This window comes from Polypterus senegalus, chromosome 8, assembly GCF_016835505.1.
Source record: "Polypterus senegalus isolate Bchr_013 chromosome 8, ASM1683550v1, whole genome shotgun sequence".
NCBI lineage: Eukaryota > Metazoa > Chordata > Cladistia > Polypteriformes > Polypteridae > Polypterus > Polypterus senegalus.
The window spans coordinates 71497048-71523782 of NC_053161.1; the positions used below are offsets into that span (position 1 = coordinate 71497048).

The following is a 26735-nucleotide window of genomic DNA, read 5'->3' on the forward strand; positions in this document are numbered from 1 at the left end:
GAGATGGCTGGGCGGTCTAATGGTCTGGAATCCCTGCAGATTTTATTTTTTTCTTTCCAGCCGTCTGGAGTTTTTTTTTTTCTCTGTCCTCCCTGGCCATCAGACCTTACTCTTATTCTATGTTAATTAGTGTTGTCTTATTTAAATTCTTACTTTGTCTTTTTTTCTCTTTTCTTCATCATGTATAGCACTTTGAGCTACATTATTTGTATGAAAATGTGCTATATAAATAAATATTGTTGTTGTTGTTGTTGACAGAAAGCTCAGCATTTATAATGGGACAACCCCTCTACTCAATTAGGAAATTGTGTTACATCGCAAGGAGGATCAAGAAGCCTACAAGAATAGAGAGTACTGGCAATTATTTGCTTCCAGTTCAAGACTGACTATATCTACAGTGTATGCAGTTTATACAGTATACAGTACATGCTGTACGTTAACAGTTTTAGATTGTAGGAACTTTAAATCATTCTCTCCGAGTATAATGAGTAAGACCCCAAAAAGCATAATTCTCCCTTTAATTCATTAATTTTGCAATGTTTTTTTTTTTCTCTCACTGCCATGTTGCTGAGATGATCCAGCTATGGGCAAAACTAAACCTATCCATTCATTTATATAACCTGACTGATCTAATTTCAGGGTCACAGGTAAATCTAATTTGGATACTACTCATTTATCAGTTCAACCACACACTTTTTTTTACCAGTAAAAAATATAAGTTGGTGTAAAACTAAAGAAAATTGGGGATAGACAATAATGATTTTAACAAAAAATATGAATAATAACAAATATGAGGTAGTTTGAACTTGTGGACTTTCATCTAACCGAGTGTTCCTAGTACAGCAAGAAGTTGCACTGAAGTAAATTTACTGTTAAAGGAAATACTGCATGACGTAAACAGTGTCCTGAACACTAGGCAAACTGCATTCACTATGGAATTCACCTTTGGCTTGATAAAGGATGACAAGAAATGTTCACCTCTTTGTCAAGTATGAACTACACACACACCCATGAAAGGAAACTGAAATACAAGCTGGCATGTGAACTTTGTTTGGTGCAAAGGAGTTCCTGCCCTCATTGCTACTCAAGAGGCTGCAGGAAGCTCTGCTTGGAACAAATGGCAGGAAAAGAAAGGCGGTTACCCCAGAAGCAATGAAAAATAGCTTCAGAAACAGAAAAGGGATACGTCACTCATATCAAACTGCTTCTCTTCCTTTAACTGTACTGTAAGGGAACACAAGTAATAGAACTAGTACAGCTGTGCATGAGAGGCAATGTAATGTAAAACTCCTGCTTTTTTCTAGTTATCACAGTGTTTCCTCCATTAACGTCAAGGCAAAATCTGTCAGAATTAGCACTACATTTGTAAGTTAAATCCATATTGTATTATATTTATATATTATAAGTGAGTATATATACACACTATTATGCGTGTCTAGGAGTTTCCATTAGTATCATGTTGAAGCAATCACAGGATGCACCACATGAGACCATCTGTGTGGGCTTTCCTCCCACATTGCCAAAAACAAGCAGATTAGGTGCAACTTGAAATTGGCCACACTGTGAGTGAGTGAAGTGTTTTTCGTGAGACTAACTGTCCAGGGCTGCTGTCTGGCTCTCTGTGACCTTGAGTTGGACATTATGTGTACATAATTTATATGTACAGTGGGTACGGAAAGTATTCAGACCCCCTTCAATTTTTCACTCTTTGTTATATTGCAGCCATTTGCTAAAATCGTTTAAATTAATTTTTTTCCTCATTAATGTACACACAGCACCCCATATTGACAGACAAAAAAAAGAATTTTTGAAATTGTTGCAGATTTATTAAAAAAGAAAAACTGAAATATCATATGGTCCTAAGTATTCAGACCCTTTGCTCAGTATTTAGTAGAAGCACCCTTTTGAGCTAATACAGCCATGAGTCTTCTTGGGAAAGATGCAACAAGTTTTTCACACCTGGATTTGGGGATCCTCTGCCATTCCTCCTTGCAGATCCTCTCCAGTTCTGTCAGGTTGGATGGTAAACGTTGGTGGACAGCCATTTTTAGGTCTCTCCAGAGATGCTAAATTGGGTTTAAGTCAGGGTTCTGGCTGGGCCATTCAAGAACAGTCACAGAGTTGTTGTGAAGCTACTCCTTCATTATTTTAGCTGTGTGCTTAGGGTCATTGTCTCATCAGTATCAGACTCATGGCTGTATTAGCTCAAAAGGGTGCTTCTACTAAATACTGAGCAAAGGGTCTGAATACTTAGGACCATGTGATATTTCAGTTTTTCTTTTTTAATAAATCTGCAACAATTTCAAAAATTCTTTTTTTTGTCTGTCAATATGGGGTGCTGTGTGTATATTAATGAGGAAAAAAATTAATTTAAATGATTTTAGCAAATGGCTGCAATATAACAAAGAGTGAAAAATTGAAGAGGGTCTGAATACTATACTACTATATATATATATTCAATTGTCACAAATGATCTCTTTTATTGTTCTAAATTCCAAAATATTGGCAAGCTTTGGCCATCATTAATGTGATTACAAAGTTTCGGTTCTTCTTTTTTTATTCTCACCATTTGTGATAAACAAATATTATATCTTTGTATAATGGTCTTCATCAGGCATTTGCCAAACATGAGAACATCAGAACAATCTAGACAAGAACAAGCCATTCAGCTTAACAAAGCTTGCCAGTCATATCCACTTAATTCTTCTAAAAAAAACATCAAGTCGAGTTTTGAAAGCCCCTAAAGTCTTACTGTCTACCACCCTACTTGGTGGCTTAACCCTAGTGTCTATGGTTCTCTGGGTAAAGAAATACTTCCTAATGTTTGTGCAAAATTTATGCTTAACAAGTTTTCAACTGTGACCCCATTTTCTTGATTAATTTCTTGAATTAATTTTAAAATAACCGCCTTGATCCACTGTACTAATTCCCTTCATAACTTTAAACACTTTAATCATGTCACCTCTCAATCGTCTTTTGCTTAAGCTGAAAAGGCTGAGCTCTTTTAATCACTCTTCATATTTCAACCCATGTAGCCCTGGAATGAGCCTATTCACTCTTTTCTGGACATTTTCTAGTGCTGCTATGTCATTTTTGTATCTTGGAGACTAAAACTGCACACAGTACTCAAGATGAGACTTCACCAGTGCATTATAAAGCTGTAAACAGTTTACAGATGCTGATACTGAATGAGCAAAATGGCAATAAGTGACATTACTGACTTTCTTATGCAAGAAACTGATGCTCATGAGCAGTAGTTAAGCAATAAGAGCATTTAAGATGAAAATAAATCCAGCAGTAGCTCACATCTACAAGGTCTACTAGTGAAGTCAGTACTTCTCACCTTCTCATGAGTCACTCTCTTGATATTTAATGCAGTATATACCATATTAATTTATTTTATATCATTTATCTCGTGATATGCTACAAAGAGATGCCACTAAAGGAATAACAAAGGAGAAAAACTCACATGTAAAACAAAGAATGATGCTGCTTGACAAAATTAAAGAAAACATAACATACTAGAGTGTGACAAGAAAGACACAAAACAGGAAAGTTGGAGTTGGAAGTCCATGATACAGATCTGCCTACAGGTCACAAATCTACGCATGAAAGAGCTTAATGACACTAATTCAGAGGAATATCTCTTATCCCTACTGTTGATGCCCCATGCCCCATCTCTTGACACCGATTGCATTTCTTTCAATGAAAGAGCTTTAGACATGCTAAAACTATATAAACAAAGAGACATATGTGCTCCATTGTATGCCCTAATGAAAATAAATTCATCATTTGATTAATTTCTTTTTAATTAAAACACAACAACAATCATTCTAAAATTAAATGCATGACAGTACCATGCATTGTTTTTTGGACTGCATTTAATTTTGACACAGATAATTCTCCTTATATTTGCGGTTGTTCTAAGATGAAAAATATAAATAACGTTCGATAAATTAATAGAATTGTGGTTATGTTTTTATTTGATGCTTTTTCCAATGTGACATCATATACACTGAGAATCAGAAGCAAAATGCAGTGTAATCAAATGTAAACTATAACTATTAAAACACAACAGTGCTTAGGACTGGGTACCACGCCATGCCGGGATGCTTTTCCATGGAGTCTATACATATTCATCTTATGTTCCCATGCATTTCCATGAGCACCTTTTTTTTTACTATTATTATCCAACAGCACGCTTTCAAGTCATCTGACTTCATTTAATTTCCATGCTGACAAATTATGTAGTTACATGCATACTTTATACAGCCTACAAAATATTTTGGCAATTTGCAACAAGGATCAGTTTAACACACAACACAGGATAAACAGCTTTAAAAAACTGATTGATGGATACAGTGATGGATGCTAAATTCTCTGTGAATGTAACAGCCCATAGACAGGTTTACCAAAATTGGATGTTTGCTCCTTGAATTTAATTTATTACATCACTCATGTGTAATGTTGCAGTAAAGTTTTTAAGGCTGGATGCACTTCTTCACATCAATTTATTCAGGTAATCTTTCAGGGCAGAATGAGAAGCACTGACCTTACTTTAACCCCAAGTCACAAATGATGGACAATTTTGACTTAAAATACAGGTTAAACATTGTTTCAGGACAATGATATATCTATCTCTGAACTGCAAAAAGACATATTTAAAAAAGAAACTATGACATATTGTGTGTAATGATTTAGGAGAGTCATTTATCTAGTTTCTTGCCCAGCTATCCAAAACAGGTAGCTTACTAATAACAAACCAGCCAATAATGGAAGCCAGCACTCTCCCCTGGATCAGATAAATGTATAGTAGAGATATGCTGTTATGCACGTTCTTGGGCTTCAGACTGAAACTAGCAGTCATCATTAGTAACATTATACCACCTCTATTCAAAAGATATCACTGCCTAAAATTAAACTAAGATTCCAAGCACAATGAAGTGTTAAACATTTTACCATCAGAGCTCTCACTTCCTAATAATAATCTATGTTATATTATATATACAAAAATATAACATCAATAAACTCCATCTTGGCATTTATTTTAAAATAATTTATACACAAACTTAAATATGTTGTTTTTTCTGTCTAACACTAGTGCAGTCTACAATGTATGACAGCAATACTGTATAATAATTTTTGACAATAACATATACTGTACCTCTGTTCTTGTTAAAAATCATTACATCATTCTGTTTTTAAACCTTTTATCCATACCACCAGGTTTATAGAGACGGCTATTATACCACTGTCTTTTAAAAGAGAACTCCTTATAAATCCTGTTAGAACATATTTTGTTACATGGGAATATTAATTTCTTAAAGCTCTTGCGCTTGTTCTCTTCAATAGGATTGCTGAAACTGTATTACTGACAAGCAGCATGTCATCAATGCAGTTTGAGTTTTTAAATATCAAACAACTTAGCATGAACTTTCAGAATGGTTCTGAGAAAGAAAATATGCTCTTCTTTGGCTGTTCTATTATTTATTTCATAAAACATAATTTTGTCTTGGAAGGCTACACCTGAAAATAAAAGTGCGAGCAAGTGATTAATTATATTATAATTTCATTATATATATGATACATTTGAATGTACAGCATTTTATTAAACTTGGCTAAATTTAGGATTACTGTGGTGTAGAGATTAAGGCTCACTGGTATAAGTGGCAAAAGTAAATGCCTTGGGCCCCACAACCAGCCTCTTCTAGCTATGTCATCATTGGATTTTCGATCAGAAGCCTTGCTGTGTGACCATAGGCATGTCACTTAAACAGCCTATGCTGACATCTTAAAAAATGCATGTAAATAGATGTACAATATTCTAAACATGTAGGCCATCAAGGTGGTTTGATATATAAACCCAATTATAATCCTAATACAATTATAACACCCGGTGGTGAATTATATTATGTCCTAAATTTTGTAGAGTATATTGGTTACTAAATTCAATGTTTATGTCTAAAATGACCTAGAAATAAACAAATAATGTAAGCTAAATAAAAATATCTTATATTACAAATTTGTACAAAATTAAATTAAACTGAATAATTTAAAATGGATAACACTATAATCATGTGATAAAAGCTCAGTGAAATGATCAATATAATCATGGTATGGCAGATATTAAAATCAGATCGTCACTTACCAAAAACATGCCAGGAGCTACATTGTGACGACGAACCAAAAGGCAGTCATGCCAGTCAGTGACACTACCAGCAGTATTAATGTCATATTTCACCAAGCGAAATGAGTCCAAGCGGCTCTGTGAACAAAAATGACAATTACACCAGGCATTCCATGTTAAAGACAGCCTTTTAAAAGGAAATCTTTGTTGTTTTTTGCTTTTAATGTTATTTATTCAGCATAATATTCCAACTAATGGGTTTTACTCTGTAAACCACAGTAATATTAAAATTGCAACAGCCAAAAATGTATATTTATGAGACAAAAGCAACCCAGTAAGTGTCAGCTTAGATAAAAATCAGTCAATAGTGGGTGAAAGCAGGATGGCAGAAAGTAATGTAGAACTTCCCATGCTTTACCAGCATATATACTTTAAGGCAACAGTCATCTTTATTGTACTTCTGCATTCGTTTTAACTGTGGTCACAGCTGTAGGATATTAAATTCTCCCTTTTCAGTAATAACAAATTAAATCACAACCATATTTTTAGCATCCTTTAACCTTAGTACTGATGTCAATTGCTCTGCAGTAATTAAAAACTTTGAAACACCCAAAAAATAACTCATTTGAACCACAGCTTCTCCAGGGATATTTAGAGACTTATAATTCTTGCGAAACATCTTTCCCAAACAATTTTTTAACAATGGGATCAAACAAACAACCAAAGCAGGCTTCATATTTGGGTCTCTGCTGGTTAAGGTTACATTTAAAAAACACATTTTGGCATGCAAATATATTCTTTAAATACACTTTATTCATGGTTAACATACCACATCCAAAAAACCCTTGTAAACTACAATATGAAGAAATCCCCTAAGCTGGGAAATAACCTCTTACACCAAATCACAACTAACAAAAGCAATTAAGATTTACTGTATAAAAAAATATGGCTATTGATTTTTTTTAATGTTCTTGATTAGTATTGTAGACTTAAGGGAAGAAAATGACAAGTATAACCATGAAGTAAACATATGAAGGCATTGTTTAATGTCAAAAAGAAAACAGAGTTACTAAAGAAAAAATACTTTTCTAGGTGAATATTGTATTCAATGTTTTCTTTATTGGTAAAAAAAAGACAAGCATAAGTTCTCTGCTAGGAAAACAGTGCTGCTGGTTACAAACTAAAAAAAGTAAATATTGAATTAACAATAAATCTAACATCCATCCATCATCCAACCCACTATATCCCTACTACAGGGTCACGGGGGTCTGCTGGAGCCAATCCCAGCCAACACAGGGCTCAAGGCAGGAAACAAACCCCGGGCAGGGCGCCAGCCCACCGCAGGGCACACACACACACACACACACACACACACACACACGGGACAATTTAGAATCACCAATGCACCTAACCTTCATGTCTTTGGACTGTGGGAGGAAACCGGAGTACCCAGAGGAATCCCACACAGACGCAGGGAGAACATAAAAACACCATGCAGGGAGGACCAGGGAAGTGTACCCGGGTCTCCTAACTGCGAGGCAGCAGTGCTACCCACTGTGCCACCGTGCTGCCCTAAATCTAACATACACTGCATGAACAGGTATTAAAAGAAAGTTGTACATCATTTAAAGAAGATGTGAATGTTAAATATTAATTGCGTCTAATGACAAACTAAAAAGTATGTCTAGCAGTTTGAAAATAATTCTGAATATGAAAAGGTAAAAATAAAAAGAAAACAAATACTGAAGTCTTGTGCAAAAAATGAGATATTCACTGAAAAAATATTTTTTGATCATTTCATTTGTTTCAGTGTTTACATTAGCGTTTAATAAAATCGGGTAACCTTTATATATAAAGTGTGAAATTTACTGCACACTTAGAAGAAGATCCAGTGATGAAGTACAAATATATAAGCAGAATCAATTTTAACATAACTTTCATATATGTTGAGGTACAATTCTCTCTTAGTAAATAATGTTGCTGCTTTCCTCAACAAGAGGATGGTAATGTCTCAAGTGTCTCCAGAGCTTATGCCTCAAAAAAACCCTAAAACTATAAATATACAAACATTTCTAAACCTATCTATGTCCAAGACCTGCTTTCCAGCTTCTTTATCATTTTCATATTTATAAAAGGCATCTTTTTCTGCTTTCATGGAACCAATTACAACATCCACTTGCTAAATGTACTTTATATGTGCATATTCTAAAATGTAATTTTTTGATCAGAAGGATTACAGCCTATTCGTACGTACTTGAAGAAATAACATGCAAATGGCCTCTTAACCATGGGTACAGCTGAAGCATCACAACTCATTAATTTGAAGGGATGTCCATATACTTTTGGCCATACAGTATAGTGTGTGTAGATACATAAATAAATAGATAAGACATTTCATTGAATGGGAAATTGCAGTGTTATAGCAGCAGACACACAAAAGAGTAAAATAACCATACTATAAATAAATTAACAAATGAAATTTTAAAACTCAAGGTTAGTGTTTAAGTAAACACATAAATTACAAAAAATCTACAGTACATATGAGAATCATCTTGAGAACAGGAAGTATTCTGTTTCAGTCCGAATAACATGATTAAATGCCCCACAAGAAGAAATAAAGTACATCTATCCATCCAGCCATCATCACATCTGGTATCAGGATGACAACTGAAATTATTCCTGGGTTCTGATCCCCTGAACCTGCCCCTTCCATCTTGGCTTCCTCTTAAGGGTTTCCACTGCCAAATTGAAACAGTCTGATCTGGGACTCACATCTGGAAAGACGCATCAATAACAATTCTAACTTGAATTGTTACTTTCTACCAAATTTACAAAGGTTCACTTACAGTGCCCAAATCTTTATCATCTCTTCTTGTATTTATTTCTTACAGTGGTTATTCCAAAAGAAGAAACAGAATTTAAAAAATAGATAATTCCAACTGCCAATTTTACCACTCATGACCTTATAAATACCTAAGGATCCAGTTTTAAAGAATCTCATGTATGCTAACCCAAACAAAGAACACTCTTCAACATTTAAGGAATGAGGCAAGAAAATTATCACATAAGCTATATTTTTGTCTATCACATGACACAAATAAAAATAAAGTTCAACACGAAACATTTTTGAAACTAATCATGAAAGTGACAAAATCTTAGCAGACAATATTAGGAAGAAACAGTCTTCCATTAGTCATGAAGTCACCTGGTGATGAGATTGGACTGATTTAAACTATAATGTTTTGCAGAATCTTTTGTCTGTGAAAGTAAAGATAGGGTGTCAAATGAAACTTCACATGCTCAGTGGTGCCCTAACCAAACAAAGAGATTATTTTAGCTGTAAAATCATTGTGTACATGAATTACAGCTCCTTCTCTGTCAGAAAAGTTACAATTCTGATTAATTCATGAAAGTCATTTACAGATGTGACACTCCCCTAGACTACTTTGTCATAAATAACCCTATCAGAAATACTTGACCCCATGCAAGGAAACTCTAGGGGACAATACCTTGGACTGTTTTTGGGAGGGGGGATTATATGTTTCAATAATCTTTACAGCTATTGGGTTACCTATTATAAATTGTTCTAAAAGAAGGGGTCAGACCTAGAAATTCTCTGGAAGCACCTTGTCTCCAGATCCCAGTCAGAATCAGCCTGAAAAAAAAACTAAATGTAACTGCCACCCACGTAAAGGAAAGGGTTAAAGGTAAAAGAAAACACAAAGTAAGTAGAAGGATCTCCAGACCTGACTGAGCAGTACTGGCATGCCAAAAAGTGCTAGGTGGAGTTGGGTGAGGATTTGAAGAATGACTTTCAGTTGACCTAAAAGAGCTTCTGGAAAATTAATCAGTGGTTCCAGTGAGAAGTCAAGCAAAATTACATCTTTTTTGGCTAACTAAAAAGATTATAGCATTCAAGCTTTCAAGGCAACTTAGTTGTTCCAGAAACATAGGAGAGTCGTCACTCAGTCAGTTCTCAGCAAGAATATAGAATAATTGATCTCAGCTGAAAATACTGTTGAGTTGTGAGAGGAGCACTTTAAGTACTTGGTGATTGAAATCACTGTGATAAAATATTCTGCGCTGGCAGACCACAGAGGTGAATGAAACCTGACCAGAAATACTGAAAGCACTAGATTTTATGAGGATTTTGGCTAATGCACCTCTTCAGCACAATACAATAAAATACAATTTAAAATATAAGGTGTGGACAGAGCCTAAGTATAGGTATAACATAAGGGGTCTGCTCCAATTACCAAGGTATCATCCTTCACAGCCTATTCCAGGGTACTATTATGACAATCCATCCAAGAGTTGAACCTCAGATTCAGGAGAAACAATGTGGATTTCATCCTGGCTCATGGAATAGTGAAACAACACTTTGCCTTTGCTAAGATACTTTAGTATTCACAAGAGTTTGCCAGTTTTGTTTACAATTGCTTTGTGGAAATGGAAAAAAAAGCTTATTTTAATGGTAATGCTAAAGGAGCATATGGGCTACTCTTGAATGTCATTCTGTCCCTAAATTTGTGTTTGTATACTTGGTATCGAGTGCGTTCAATGTGGGCATTGGACTCCTCTTCTGTTCATATTTATCTTGTGCAGGATACAGAGGGACAGCTAAGATTATGGAGAGTATATAGCTTGAGAATCAAAAATTTACAACTCTGAATTTCTGAAAAAGTGTCCCCATCCCACACCCTTGTCACAAGCTCGGGCTGGTGATCATAAAGAAAAAACAAAAGATGTTTCCTGTGCTGGGTTTCTGGTCTCACTCTCCATGCAAATCACAGGTTAAGTAAAATTAGACCCATACTTCTTGACCAATCAATTAAGAGACCATAGTTAATAACAAATCAATTCATTTGATGTTCTCTACAGGCAATTAACTGATAAATTGTCAGCACCTTTTAAACAAACTATTAGAACTGAAATGAGTAGAAAGACTATGTTTTACTAGATAGATAGATAGATAGAACTACTGCACAAAAGCAGAATATCGGAAAAAATATTAAGAAATCTATGTATATTTTAAGCATACCATTGTCCACCTTTCAACTTTAAAAAATGTCATGTATAAAAATTTCACTTACAGTTTAATGGGCTTATAATTTCAGGGAACATAGAAAACAGGATTTTTTTAGTAGATAGATACCTCTGTAATACAAGTTTTACATTTTATTTGTTAATTTATAGCTTCCTGGCAACATGTGCAGTACACTATAATAAATGGAAGCTCCAAAGCTTGGACTTTTTTACATTAATGTTTCAATGCAGAAGTTTTTTTTTCACCATTTTTGTTGTGCAACAATTCACAAATAACTTTTTGTTATGTGTCTGAATGTAGCCTTGAAAAAAATATTTTACAAAGCTGGGTGCATAATATATTCCAGGAAATTTTAGATAATTAAAATTATAGTTAACAGTGTAGAGAAATAAAAATGTAACAAAATAATAATAATAATGAAGGCAATAGATGTCCATTACTTATGGTGCTTGGATTCAAAGTGAAAACCAAGAAAAGATGATTAAGAAACAAAAAGAGAACTGCTATATGGAAAAGTGATAAAACAATAGTACCTGTTCACAAGGCATGCTGCGGTTTTTGTTCTTCTTCTCATAAAGTTCCTCAAGAATGTCAACACCAGCTGAGTTCTTTAGGGCTGAAGATGAAACCACACACATTACTAAGATCTGTTCAATCCCAGGCATCTGACCTTGGATGAAGTCATCATACTCCACATCACTGACTAATGGGATCTGATGATTGCTGCATCTGCACCTCTTAGGAGTTCCATCTTTTAATAGTGCATTTCGCAAAGACACTGGACATGCCTTATGAATCGTCATATGCGACCTGATATTTTCTGAGCCTTTGAAGAGTGAAAATCTATAATATGAAAGAAATAAACTCATGTCAAGATTAGCAGTATTAAAGACAGAAGAATTTGATCAGTATTTTCCTTAATATTATGAAATTTGCGTAATTATGACTCTTTTTTCAAATGTTGTTAAATCCCAAGAGAAAAACCCTTTTCTAATAAATAACAGAAAATTCTGACAAATTGCATTACCTAGGCTCACAAAATTAAAATAAGAAGCAATCTGAGTGATCTTGTTGGATGATTATTTTATTAACAGAGGTTGCACAAGTATTTCTGTATATTGCGTTTTGTGTGCCCAGTCACATTTTCACACGGTGCAACATTTATCACACCATTGATTAACAATTCTAAAACAATACATTAAAAATCTGCTTTTCAAGATCATTTCTGATCATATGTATTAAGATTCCTTACCATTGTAAATGAATACTTCCCCTTTAAAAATACACTCAAGAGCAGCTGTAGATATTGCTTCTAATTTATTTACCAAATTACCTTTGAAGCAAATCTTTTTTTTTTTCTTACTTTGTTAACATTGCAATATTTAGTATTTCAGGACTACAATTGTAATGACTAGACTAGATGAAATAAACTTAATAGTTCCTAATACTCTAATGATACTATATTAATGTGTTGGCATGAAATTGAAACAGCTGTGTTAATGATCACAGTTTCACATAAATTAATCCCCACCAATAATCACTTCTAACAATCATGGATATTGAAAATCAAACAGCAGTTTAGAACTTTCAACAGTAAGCCCACCAATGAAAAATAAAGACTCTCCATTGTATATATATTTTACATTTTATAATTCAACTTCAGTTAAAGAAATGTAATAGTTATTTGAGAAACCACACACCCATTTAACACGGAATGTACAAAAAGAAACAAAATCCTTACCCAGGTTTACTCTGTAACTTGGTACAAAAACTGCCTGCCTCTTTGTTCTCCTTCTGTGTGCTAGATCATAAACATAATGATTATTTTTACAAACTTTGATTCACCAGTGTGTAAACAAATACCTACTTACATTTTCATTTATATTTGATTTCTCAATATATTTTGTTAGTAACATAAACCAAAGCTGAATATTCTAATTTTCTATGACTGCATTTAGGTTTCAATTCTGTGATAAAGTTTACCATTTTTGGCTAAGTTCTGCCATTAAATGCAGAAAAAAAAATCAGCCACTAGATCAGCTTTTCTCTTGTATTACCAAGAGGATAAGGCACTCTTTGGTGGATCCCATCGAATGTTTCTTGCAGGAGCTGATAGGAAGCGGCTAAAACCTTCATCATGGCTAGTACACTTTCCAGTTTCCTTTTCTTCTTCATCTGCTACCCTCAATGTAGACAGAGCAGCTGACTGGGTTTTACGAATTGCCTGGATCATTTGTGGGGTGTTTGACATTTTCTGAATGTCTGGGGAACTGATACCTATAGGCAAAAGATGCTATTATTCAAATGAATACATAGAAAGGATTTATAAAGAAGGATGCAACAATGTCAAGTTTATGCTGTAACTAAATAATCAATCTAAAGTATGCATCTGCAAATCATAAAAATCAGAAAACAATAACGTACAGGAATTTTAATGAATATGGGGCAATGCATCCCACAAGGTATTCTAAAAGGCATCAATCCAAACAATGCTATATGGCCAGGCCAACCTGCTGTTTTTGCAAGACAAGGCCTAATAAAACAGTATTGGCAAAAAAAAGCAATTTTAAAACAAGATTAACCAACTAAAGTCCATGCAGCATCACTTTTTAAAAATTGAATTGCTAATAATGAAAATGCACTTTGTAATAAAATTGATTTAAAAACACACCTGTAGCAATACGATAGTGCTCCATCCAATCATCTAGAATATTTTTGACCTTTCGCTGTAGCTTCTTCAGTTCCTGAAAGTACTTTAAACCCTGAAGGTGGCTGAAATCATCTTCAGGGATTTCCAGAGTCTTTACCAAATCAGACATTTTGCTTTCAGCAATAGTCTGTGGAGACACAAAATAATGTAATAAAATGCAGATGTTTCTATTAGCAGTTTCTCTGTTAATTTTCTAAGATTAAAAGATTAAGAAAAAGTCAAGAGAATCTTAAAAAATTACTAGTATTAATACACACTATTATGGTAGAATTTTCTTTTATAGAGCTATTTTCTAGCACCCCATATGTACAGTCTTAACTGCACATGGACGGCTGCTTTAAGCAAAGAGACTTACTAGCTCAACATAAGCAGACCAAACAATTAAGCTACACCTATGCCAATCACCAAAGCAGGTGCTCATTTACCCAGCTGCTACTATTGGAAAATTACTTTCCTCAGCTGCTAACCCCTGTGTGAATATAGCAATCAACCAGACCAGGTTCTCTTATCACTATACCTTGAATATAGTAATATAAAGATTCCTGTGTTTGTTATTTTGGTTCATCTATGCTACAGTTGCTATTAACTATTTTACATATGTGAGTGCCGGGTATCTGCTTTATAGTGCCCCACATGTACAGCCTTACCTGCATGTGGACAGCTGCCTTAAGCAAAGAGACTCACTAGCTGTGCACAAGCAAACCAAACGGTTGTCAGATTTGATCTACACCTATGCAAATCACCAAACCAGGTGACCGCCTATCATTCTACTTTCTTTTGAAGAGGTCTCTTCTCAGTGGTTACTCCCAGTGGGTATACGACAATCACCAACATTAGGCTTTCCTAACAATATAGACCCATTCAAACAGTATAAAATAAATATTTTAATAAAGCAACATTAATAAAAACACAGTAAACCCAAATGGAAGAAAATGTAGGGAATGTATTTGAAAAGAGAGGTGTAGTAGATCCAATTCCAAAGTATTTTCAGGTGCTGCTGCTAATCATAGCACTGTTATTTTGGGAGAAAATAAGAGATAATTTTAGCATCTGTTTTTTGCTGAGGCATTGGCTTGTGCTTCAGTCAGTTTTCTTTGAGGTAATGCTGTCTTTATGGTCTTGTTTTTTTATTTTTTTATCTAGTTTAATATTTTGAATAACAGATTTCTTGTTTGTAGGCATAAGTGTAAATTTAGATAGATTTTTGAATTGACTTTGTTCGAGTTTTACTTGTTCTAAGGGATCTTAACCATACTTTACTTGAAATTTTGTGTTCTTTTCCTGCTCTTCCAGTGTTAGTTTCCTTGTTTTTTCTTTCTGATTATTTTCACCAATTAAAATGTATTAATACATTTATTCGTTTTGTAACCTAAAGTTTAAACTATTACATCATAATTTATTTAATGGCTTACTTCAAATGTGGTAATTCAGGAGAAATAATAAGGATTTTGGGCCTGGGGTTTCATACAATTTTTACAAATGTAGACAGCCCAGAACCATATTAGTGTCCTGAAATTCATTTATTTTAATTGTAAATTTTCTTGCTTGTGTACTATCTTTTTCTATACCAGATATGTTATGACATTACTGAAAGATATACAGTTTAATTTTGTACTGTAGTAATTTCTTCTCTTGCTTTGCATGTTTTTGTGGCATGCTTAGGTCAAATACTTCTCAGATGTTTCAATGACAAGTTTTTATTGAGGCCCACACAATGCAATGTTGCTATTGATTCACTTTGTAAATTTCAAATACCAATAGGTCAGATTACCATTCATCTGTAGACTGTTAAAGCCAAGCAATGATACCTAGACTTCACCATATCTTTATCCTCTTATAATCCACCTATACCTATCATAATCACATGCCTTTGACCCTTAAATAGCTTTTCACCAAATCAGAAGTTTAAAGCAACTTGCTGTAACATAATTTTAGTGTCATGGATATCTGTTTAACTTTCTTATGAAGTTGCACTTATTTTACTGTAGTAGATCTGTGTCAAAATATTTTTCTGCATTATGAACATTTATAATTCCATGTGTGTACTATCTTAGTAATTTTAAATTAACAGAACAATATACTTTTGATTTCTAAAATGAAATCAGTGTCTTGTCCCATTAAGCCCAAGCACCATACATACTGCAGCTATTTTTAATATAATGCGATATTAATATACTTTTAATGGATGACAATGTTCAAGATACTTTAAAAGTGACCAATGTCATACATTTACTGAAGAAATCAGATTTAGACAATAATATGCACAATACTGACAGCCTAATTTCAAACCTGCTTTTTTCTGACCTTCTTAAAAATAGTAGCCTTAAAGTTTCAGTGTCAGATTAAACACCATGCGTTGATTAAAATTTCCGTCTGTCTTTCTCCTTGAGCACAAAATGGATACCTCCTTAACTTGTGTTTTTAAAAACATCCAAATATTGTCCAGTGCAATAAATACTATAATTTTTATGTTGTTAATTTTAAGCACAGCTTTGGAAACTACTGATAACATTTGAGTTTTATAATAACCAGGTTGTCAGGGATCTTCTTAAGTGACTTATTTCAAATTTAACAAATTTGTTTTCAATACATGCTGAAATATAATGATTATACTGTATATATTGATGTTACTTCAACTTGTTTTTTAATTATTCATTTCAGTGACTTAAAAATACAGGATTAGTGGTAAATGCTTGCTTAAAAACATGGGCAAAATGTTAATTCTTTGAGCCGCTTCAAATTTTATTAATGTGCACATCCCAGGCAATACATTAAAATTGCAAGTCTAAAAAGTGCAAGGATAAATAAAATTATTGTATTAGCTAGATCAGTAGGTTTTGTAATTATCTGCTTGCTACTGTGATAAACCATCAGCTTTTACATTTAAATACAACCTTTCACTTACGTAACCTTGTGAGAGCTTAATGGTTTGGATGTTCATACTCAAAGAAAATCATATTTTTCTTAAATAAAACTGAATTAACCATTAGCACAAGTTGGTATTTCTTATTCATTTTTCATATTATCTGGTTTTGGCTTTAATTGCCACTTGGTGCCACTGTTACCATGACTATCCTACTGTTTCTGTAGTAACTATCAATACAAGCTGGTATTTCCAATTCATTTTTCCTGTTATCCAGTTGTGGCACATGGTGCCACTGCAACCATGACCATCCTACTACATCTGACCTTGATACAAGATATCAGAATGATTGGGAAATATAAAATCATATTTTACAACAGTTATGGGCTTTAGCAGTAGCAGTAGTAGTAGTGATAATAGTAAGAGCATTCACAGTATTAGTAGAAGTATTGTTACATACTGCATTATATATGGAATTACATTGTGCTTTGTCAAATAGAAGTCAACCTCCTAATGGAATACACCCCTAAGAGCCTCTAAAAATGCTGTTAAATTAAGTTTTTGTTTTTCACTTCTTCCTTTTTAACAGGCCTTATTTTATGCTAGCTAAATCTCATGTTAACTTTCTATTACATTTTAACCTAAATATTCAGATTTCTTTGTCATTGTCTACTAAGATTAATACATATACTTGCTTATATATGTAAATTCAACATGGCTATGTAATTATACTTTGATTGTATTACTAGCCGTGCCCCACAGCTCCGCCCGCGTATTAATGAGAAAGGACAATGAGGAGGGCACTGCCCGGCTCCCAACTCCTGACGTCACACATCCCCTTCCTCTCGCCCTGCAGCCTCAGTCTCAGATTAGCGCGAATATATTGCTCCCACAAAATCAACTGGAATGTTCAAGCAAATTACAGAAAAAAAGACGATCTAAATCCATTAAGTAGTTCTCTCATGAAAAGCAGACAGACTGACGTTTAATTTTATATATACTGTATAGAGATAAATATGTGTTAGCTTACAGGGCCTGACTTTAATGAAAAGTACTAAATAAGACTAAAGTACATTTTAGTAATCTGCCCAGTGCTGCCAGGTATTCAACATGGAATTGGAATCTTTATGTGTATTAAAGAGATGGGTGGATGGATGGCTTGCTGAATAGAATTAATTTTTGTTTGTGATTTCCACTAATTTTGCTTTATATTCCTATTAAATGCAGTGCTGGTTGAACATACAAATAAGTATTTCCCTTTACTTTGTGCACATGACAATACTACTACTACTATTTATTTTTGCCTTTATTATTCTGTTGCCCCCTCTATTTAAAGATTATATAGACATACACTATAATATGATAAAACTTAAAAGAAAAAAATCCTGGTCGTTTTATTCTACATGATCAATTAAAACTAAATGCTCACCATTTTTTTTTCCATAAATTTCCTCCTTGCTTCTTTTTCCATAATTTTCTGTTTATTTGTTTTTGAAAGTTCTCTGCCAGTTTTAGAGGAAAGTTTTACATCAGTCAGTATTAATCCCTTTAACAAAAGGCAAAAAATAAAATAAAATAAAATAAAGTTGGTTAGCCTAAAACCAGCCTTAAATGTTCACTAACATATACTTTAAATAGCCATTGAATAACAGATAAAAATAGAACCTGCCATAACAAAACAAAAATAGTTTTTTTACTAAAACAACTAGTATTAACTCTTTACAGATTGTACATGCAACCCCCAATTCTTAACAAAAGTTAAAATAATCAGTGTATTTTTAGATTTATTATACCAAAAAAGAAAACTATAATATAAAATATTAAAAAAAAGTTTTGAAAAATATTTGAAAGTAGAATAAAATGTTAAGTAAGGGATTACAAAAATATATAAACATATTAGTTAAAATAAGGCTGCTTAGGAGAAGACAGGAAATTTTACAATATTGAGTAAGAAAATGAATAACCAGTACTTAAGAGAAGTGTCAATTAAAAATAAATAAGACAGTGTAATGCAAAGTTCTATGCTGCCAATACAATATTCTTATCCTCAATTTCCAAAATATGGGAAATAAAAAAAAAAAGTGCTTTAAGCATGGGGAGAATGTATGATTTTCACTGGTGAGTACTTTAAAATGTTTTATGATGGTGAAAAACAAAATTAACAAATGCCCAAGTAGCAGTCTCATATACTTTATTGTTTACTACTCACAATGTTTACTAAGTGGACATGTCTACAGCACGGTATTAAAATGAGAGCCCTTTGACATAGACCAAGATAATTTGTTGAATCTTGTAACATAGTGGCTAGTAGTTCTGTGAATTCACTCTGTTATGTAGTGCATAAGTAAATCAGTTCATGAAGGTTTGGATAGATTTATGAAATTTAAAACAGTATTAAATGGGCAATGAAAATGTATTAAAAGACTGTAACTGACTGAATACCTTAAGGATAAACAATTGAGCAAAACAATAATAAACTGTTTAAATACTGTATATAGGCAAAAGATATCCACCCATCCATCCATCCTCTTCCCCTTATCCGAGGTCAGGTCGCGGGGGCAGCAGCTTAAGCAGAGAGGCCCAGACTTCCCTCTCCCCGGCCACTTCTTCCAGCTCTTCTGGGAGAATCCCATGGCGTTCCCAGGCCAGCCGGGAGACATAGTCCCTCCAGCGTGTCCTGGGTCTTCCCCGGGGCCTCTTCCCAGTTGGACGTGCCCGGAACACCTCACCAGGGAGGCATCCAGGAGGCATCCTGATCAGATGCCCGAGCCACCTCATCTGACTCCTCTCGATGCGGAGGAGCAACGGCTCTACTCTGAGCCCCTTCCGGATGACTGAGCTTCTCACCCTATCTTTAAGGGAAAGCCCAGACACCCTGCGGAGGAAACTCATTTCAGCCGCTTGTATTCGCGATCTCGTTCTTTCGGTCACTACCCATAGCTCATGACCATAGGTGACGGTAGGAGCGTAGATCGACTGGTAAATTGAGAGCTTTGCCTTACGGCTCAGCTCATTTTTCACCACGACAGACCGATGCAGAGCCTGCATCACTGCAGATGCCGCACCGATCCACCTGTCGATCTCACGCTCCATTCTTCCCTCACTCGTGAACAAGACCCCAAGATACTTGAACTCCTCCACTTGGGGCAGGATCTCTCCCCCAACCCTGAGAGGGCACTCCACCCTTTTCCGGCTGAGGACCATGCTCTCGGATTTGGAGGTGCTGATTCTCATCCCAGCCGCTTCACACTCAGCTGTGAACCGATCCAGAGAGAGCTGAAGATCACGGCCTGATGAAGCAAACAGGACAACATCATCTGCAAAAAGCAGTGACCCAATCCTGAGTCCACCAAACCGGACCCCTTCAACACCCTGGCTGCGCCTAGAAATTCTATCCATAAAAGTTATGAACAGAATCGGTAACAAAGGGCAGCCCTGGCGGAGTCCAACTCTCACTGGAAACGGGCTCGACTTACTGCCGGCAATGCGGACCAGGCTCTGACACCGGTTGTACAGAGACCGAACAGCTCTTATCAGGGGGTCCAGTACCCCATACTCCCGGAGCACCCCCCACAGGATTCCCCGAGGGACACGGTCGAACGCCTTTTCCAAGTCCACAAAACACTTGTAGACTGGTCGGGCAAACTCCCATGCACCCTCCAGGACTCTGTTAAGGGTGAAGAGCTGGTCCACTGTTCCGCGACCAGGACGAAAACCACACTGTTCCTCCTGAATCCAAGGTTCGACTATCCGACGGACCCTCCTCTCCAGAACCCCCGAATAGACTTTTCCAGGGAGGCTGAGGAGTGTAATCCCTCTATAGTTGGAACACAAAAGATACTAAGTAAGAAAACAGCACAATTCTAAGTCTGTCATTACGTACTTAAAATGAACATTTTCGAAGTATTTCACATATAGTACATAGCATTTCATGGTATATAGTATTTCAATTTAAAAGAACATATCTCACCAGCTCATTAGAATGCAGAGGTTTTGCATTCTGCAGCGAGGACAGGGAAACATGTACAGCCTCTTGCTGCCATCTATAGGACAGACTGGCAGTGTTGACTCCTGTAATGCGAATCACAATAAATTCATTTACCTGTAAGAGGAAATATGCAGTTAGACAGTTTAATATATGCTTTTCTTTATGAAACCACTGTTAATAAACTGCTTTGCATTTAAATCAGAACTAAGCCACAAATATGTTTATAAAGGTGGAAAAAAATGGACTACATCCATCCATGATCTGTTTTAACTTGCTTATTCCAATATAGGGTCTTGAAGACTCATAATTAAATTCCATACTCACCAAAAAGGCATAATGATATTACATGCATTATCAACTGCTCAAAAAAATTAAAGAAACACTCTGAAAACACATCAGATAGTGCTGGATATCTATACTGGTAGGGACTGGGTAATGTGTTAGAAATGAAAGGATGCAACATCGTTTGATGGAAATCAAAATTATCAACCTACAGAGGGCTGAATTCAAAGACACCCCAAAAACCAATGTGAAAAAGTGATGCGGCAGGCTAGTAAATTTTGCCGATATTTCATAGCAGCAACTCAAAATTGTACTCAGTAGTTTGTATGGCCCCCCATGTGCTTGTATGCATCAGACAACGGACAGTGCCCTGGGGGATCTCCTCCCAGATATGAACCAGGGCATCACTGAACTCCTGGACAGTCTGAGGTGCAACCTGGCAGCATTGGATGTACCGAAACATAATGTCCCAGGGGTGTTCTATTGGATTTGGGTCAGGTGAGTGTGGGGCCCAGAAAATGGCATTAATTCCTTCATCCTCCAGGGACTGCCTGCATACTCTCGACATATGAGGCCGGGGATTGTCGTGCACCAAGAGGAACCCAGGACCCACTGCAACAGCAAAGGGTCTGACAATGGGTCCAAAGATTTCATCCCAATACCAAATGGCAGTCAAGGTGCTGTTGTCTAGCCTGTAGAGGTATATATATATATATATATATATATATATATATATACACACACACACACACACACACACAATAGGGTGGCAAGACCCAAATAACTTTCAAAAAATGTTTGCCCCTGTCACCCAATGCCAAAAGCATTTGTTTGGATAGGGTATTGTGGTTCATTTTACTGAATTGTTAAAAAAAACAGTAGTGGCAAGGTCATATTAGTGGATGAAATTTAAATGGAAATACTGAAAGCAGTGGATATGATGGGAATGCTTTGGCTAACAATGTTTATTCTGCTTTTTTTACAATGTTTTTGTCCCTTAAATATCATACCGCAACATTACGCAATAAAAGAAAAAAAAAGAATTCACTTTAATAAAAAAACAATACAGCACACAAATACTCTATATTCCACATACTGTACATTCAGTAATTTTCTACTGTTCCACAATGGTAGAAAAAAAACAAAGTAATGTTTTCTCTGTGCAGAATCCTTTTGTTGCATATACTAATATCGATATTTTTACATTTACATTTAAAAGTAACCATGCAATATGTATTAAAAAACAAGCTTATTTTCAATTCATTGTATCAGATCTCCAATATGCTGGAGTTTATGTAACATTAACATCCTAATAATCATTAATAAAAGTATTTGTCACCAGGTGGCAGTATTAACACAAAGAGCTAATAATTACAAGAAAAAATATGCTAGACCATTACAAATGAATGTGTTAGGAAACTGGAAACATGAATTCTATATAATCAGAAAAGTTTCTAATAAATTTTGGCAATATACCTGTATCAAAATTGGCTCATTTAGTTTAACTCCTTGTATCCATTTCCATTGTTTCTTTATAGTTCCATCCTCCTCAGTCATCATACCACCTTCTTCATCGACCACCACAGCTGTTGTATTGCTATAAAAGGACTTGTATGGTAATGTGTCTTTAATGTGCAGCATACTTTATATACAAATTCAACAAAAAAGGTTTAGAAAGTTTGAGAAATCGTACTAATGTTCAAAATTCTGCACTCTGACCCCGAAAGGCCCCATGAAGAAACAATTTCTTCTTGGGGATAAACAAAATATATCAAAAAGAAAAATGCATTATTCTACAAAATATACACAATATGTATAATCTATATATATATATATTTATATACTCAGCAAAAAAAGAAACGTCCCTTTTTCAGGACTGTGTATTTCAACAATAATGTTTTAAAAATCCAAATAACTTTACAGATCTTCATTGTAAAGGGTTTAAACAATGTTTTCCATGCATGTTCAATTAACCATAATCAATTAATTAACATGCACCTGTGGAATGGTCGTTAAGACCTTAACAGCTTACAGAAAGTAGGCATTTAAGGTCACAGTTCTAAAAACGCAGGACACTAAAGAGACTTGTCTACCGACTGTGAAAAACACCCAAAGAAAGATGCCCAGGGTCCCTGCTCATCTGCGTGAACGTGCATTAGGCATGCTGCAGGGAGGCATGAGGACTGCTGATGTGGCTAGGGTAATAAATTGCCATGTCCACACTGTGAGACGCCTAAGACAGCGCTACAGGGAGACAGGAAGGACAGCTGATCATCCTCGCAGTGGAAGAGCCCGGATCTCAATCCCACTGAGCACGTCTGGGACCTGTTGGATCGCAGGGGGAGGGCTAGGGCCATTCCCCCCAGAAATGTCCAGGCACTTGCAGGTGCCTTGGTGGAAGAGTGGGGTAACATCTCACAGCAAGAACTGACAAATCTGGTCCAGTCCATGAGGAGGAGATGCACTGCAGTACTTCAAGCAGCTGGTGGCCACACCAGATACTGACTGGTACTTTTGATTCATTCAGGGACACATTGTGAAACATTTTTAGTTTATGTCTTATGGTGTTGACTCTTTTAGTGTTCATACAAATATTTACACATTAAGTTTACTGAAAGTAAAACAGTTGAAATTCAGAGGACGTTTCTTTTTTGCTGAGTATATATATATATATATATATATATATATATACTAGCAAAATACCTGCGCTTCGCAGCGGCGATTTACTGCGTTAATATTTTTATTAAGAAAAAAATTAAACCTTTTTAAACAAAATAAACCAATAATTATTTGATAAGGATCTATTTGTATATCACATTGTGAGTTCGGCCCTCCAGTTGTAATATGACCAAGCTATGCGCTGAGCTTACTCTTGAGCATGCAACGTACAGTTGGCCATGTGAACAGTAATCTTGTTTCAAATCTCACAGCTTGGATTGCTGCTGTCATAATCGGTTTAAGTTTCATGGTTTGTTTCAATTACATCAGTATTTGCAGGACTTGTTGTGTTGAAGAGACATTCGGCATCTGTCAAGCATTGTAAGTATACAACCAGTTTCATTGATAACTTCACATCCAGCTTTTGAGAGTTTAAACATTCATAAACATCAAAGTGTCCACTGCTGAAATCGTCACCTGTCAATCTAAGATGTTTAAGAGGCATTGGCGGTTGTCGAAAGGTGTAAAATATTTGGCCATTTCGGTACACTTGAAAGCGACAACCGAACAATTCAGCGGCAGCCATCAACTCACATGCAGATGCATAGGTGAAGGGCTTAAGCATTTCATTCTTATAGTGTTCCTGTGTAGTATAATTATCTCCTGTACCGTAATCAGTCCACACCTTGAACCTGTCCCAGTCATTCAATACATAAGACACAATGTTCCTCCAGATATCAAGAATGAGCTTGATATGGCAGTGCAATATGTAACAAAGAGAATGGAAAAGGTAGGTGCCATCTCCGGGCCTGGAAACCACTCGGTAAGTGACATGTTAATGGGGGTACGGTTGGAATGATAAAGGAAATGGGTACCTGAACAATGTAAAGTAAGTCTAAAATACCTACACAATAACTATAATCGTAATAAATGAACAATAAAACAACGGAGAAGCCGTGGATTAAATAAAAAGGCTGTAGTTATCAGCAGGGAGACGTGAATCCTGTGGCGAAGCAAGGAAGGGAATGTAGAGACTGGAGCGACGGACGGACTTATATAGGCAGGCAGCGAACAATGTGGGAGGCGTTGGAATGGGGGACCCAACACCGCCTCACACAGTGACCGAGCTGCAGGCTATGGACGTATATATGTACGTAAGTAGGATTCAGTTAGCATTAGGAACCCGCGTACTAAATTTCTTGAAGATGGGCCCATAAGTAACAAAGACCGTTGAAAAGTTCAATATGGCGGCCGACAGTGGCATCATACCACCGAAATAAGTACCAAATTTCAGCCTTCTACCTGAACGTTGTTGACCATTATGACCGTTACGCGTAGAATTTCGAAATGAAACCTGCTTAACTTTTGTAAGTAAGTTGTAAGGAATGAGCCTGCCAAATTGCAGCCTTCTACCTACACGGGAAGTTGGAGAATTAGTGACATTGGAAACTTCAATATGGTGGCCGACAGTGGCATCATACCACTGAAATAAGTACATACATCGGTTTCGGTTAGCGCAGGGAAGCTGCCTACCAAATTTCGTGAAGATGGGGCCATACCTACCAAATTTCGTGACGATGGGGTCAGCCTTCTACCCACACGGGAAGTTGGAAAATTAGTGACGTTGGAAAGTTCAATATGGCGGCCGACAGTGGCGTCATACCATCGAAATAAGTACGTACATCAGTTTCGGTTAGCGCAGGGAAGCCACCTACCAAATTTCGTGAAGATGGGGCCATAAATAAGAAAGTTCAACATGGCGGACGTTGTCGACCGTTATGACCGTTACGTGTAGAATTTTGAAATGAAACCTGCTTAACTTTTGTAAGTAAGCTGTAAGGAATAAGCGTGCCAAATTTCAGCCTTCTACCTACGCGGGAAGTTGGAGAATTAGTGATAAATGAGTGACTGAGTGAGTGAGTGAGGGCTTTGCCTTTTATTAGTATATAGATATATATATATATATATACAGGTATATATATATACAGTATATATCCTCTTTAATAAAAGCCCTGTGTGTGTCCAGGTGTCCGTGTGGGTGTGTCTTCTGGTGAAGTGCGCAAGTGTGGGGCCGCGACAAACATCGCACCGTGCCCCGTCCATGAGCATGGCACCGTGGACACACACACACTCGAAGCTGGGCACACAGTGAATGGCCTAGCCGCGGCAGCGCATAATCTATACTAATAAAAGGCGAAGCCCTCACTGACTCACAGGGGCTCCGCTACCTGCTCGCTTCGCTTGCCCACCCCCAGTTTGATTTACCGGATATAAAATTTAAAGAGATTGTTATTTTCATCTGCGGTGGGCTGGTGCCCTGCCCAGGGTTTGTTTCCGGCCTTGCGCCATGTGTTGGCTGGGATTGGCTCCAGCAGACCCCCGTGAACCTGTAGTTAGGATATAGCGGGTTGGATAATGGATGGATGTTATTTTCATGGGAATTGTTACATATGCATTATTTTTCACTTTTACTTTACAACTTCTGTAAAAAAAAATATTTGGAATTAACTTTTCTTCAAGATCGCATTGGATTTTGATTCCATGTTTGGACTAACATCGTGACAACACAATGTACTGTATATCTGTCTGTGAGTGAATATCGTTTTTTTCTCTCTAATAAATAAAATGACTTTCTCTAATCTTTGTCCATGATCTTTCTTCTTCGCTTTGTTGTTGACTTGTCATCTGTCTTATAAAATTATTGTCCTGATAAAATTTATAAGAGCTGAGAGCGCAAGAAGTGTGTCCGACAAAAGCATTCACACGACTGAGATTAGATGACCGTGGCCTTGTTAAAAAATAGTTGTAAGTTGGGCGTGACTTTAAAGAATCTCATGTTAAAAGTCTCCGTCTCACAGGACTTTATACCGCAACCACGTTTTTGAAATCTTTTAATTCTCGCTGGCAACACAAATTAGACAATCAACAAGTCTCCGACTTAAAGTTTAAATCTGAACAATACATTCAATCTCTTTTAGCTGTTCCGTTATTTCACCGAGTAATAATTTCTGTTTGTTTGTGCTAATGCAATCTTTCCTATCCTTTTTTTTAAACTTTGGC

At 36.0% G+C, this 26735-nt stretch overlaps 1 protein-coding gene across 1 annotated transcript in view; it reads right to left on the minus strand.

Annotated features, from left to right (window-relative positions):
* Positions 1 to 26735, minus strand: part of LOC120534027 — an 81856-nt gene that overhangs the window by 39541 nt on the left and 15580 nt on the right. The window contains exons 9-16 of the mRNA XM_039761248.1: positions 22494 to 22614; positions 20718 to 20849; positions 18177 to 18293; positions 13846 to 14011; positions 13232 to 13451; positions 12916 to 12975; positions 11708 to 12017; positions 6149 to 6265 (exon numbers count right to left, since the gene is read on the minus strand). Coding sequence (XP_039617182.1) covers positions 6149 to 6265; positions 11708 to 12017; positions 12916 to 12975; positions 13232 to 13451; positions 13846 to 14011; positions 18177 to 18293; positions 20718 to 20849; positions 22494 to 22614 — 1243 coding nt within the window. The remainder of the gene's footprint in view (positions 1 to 6148; positions 6266 to 11707; positions 12018 to 12915; positions 12976 to 13231; positions 13452 to 13845; positions 14012 to 18176; positions 18294 to 20717; positions 20850 to 22493; positions 22615 to 26735) is intronic.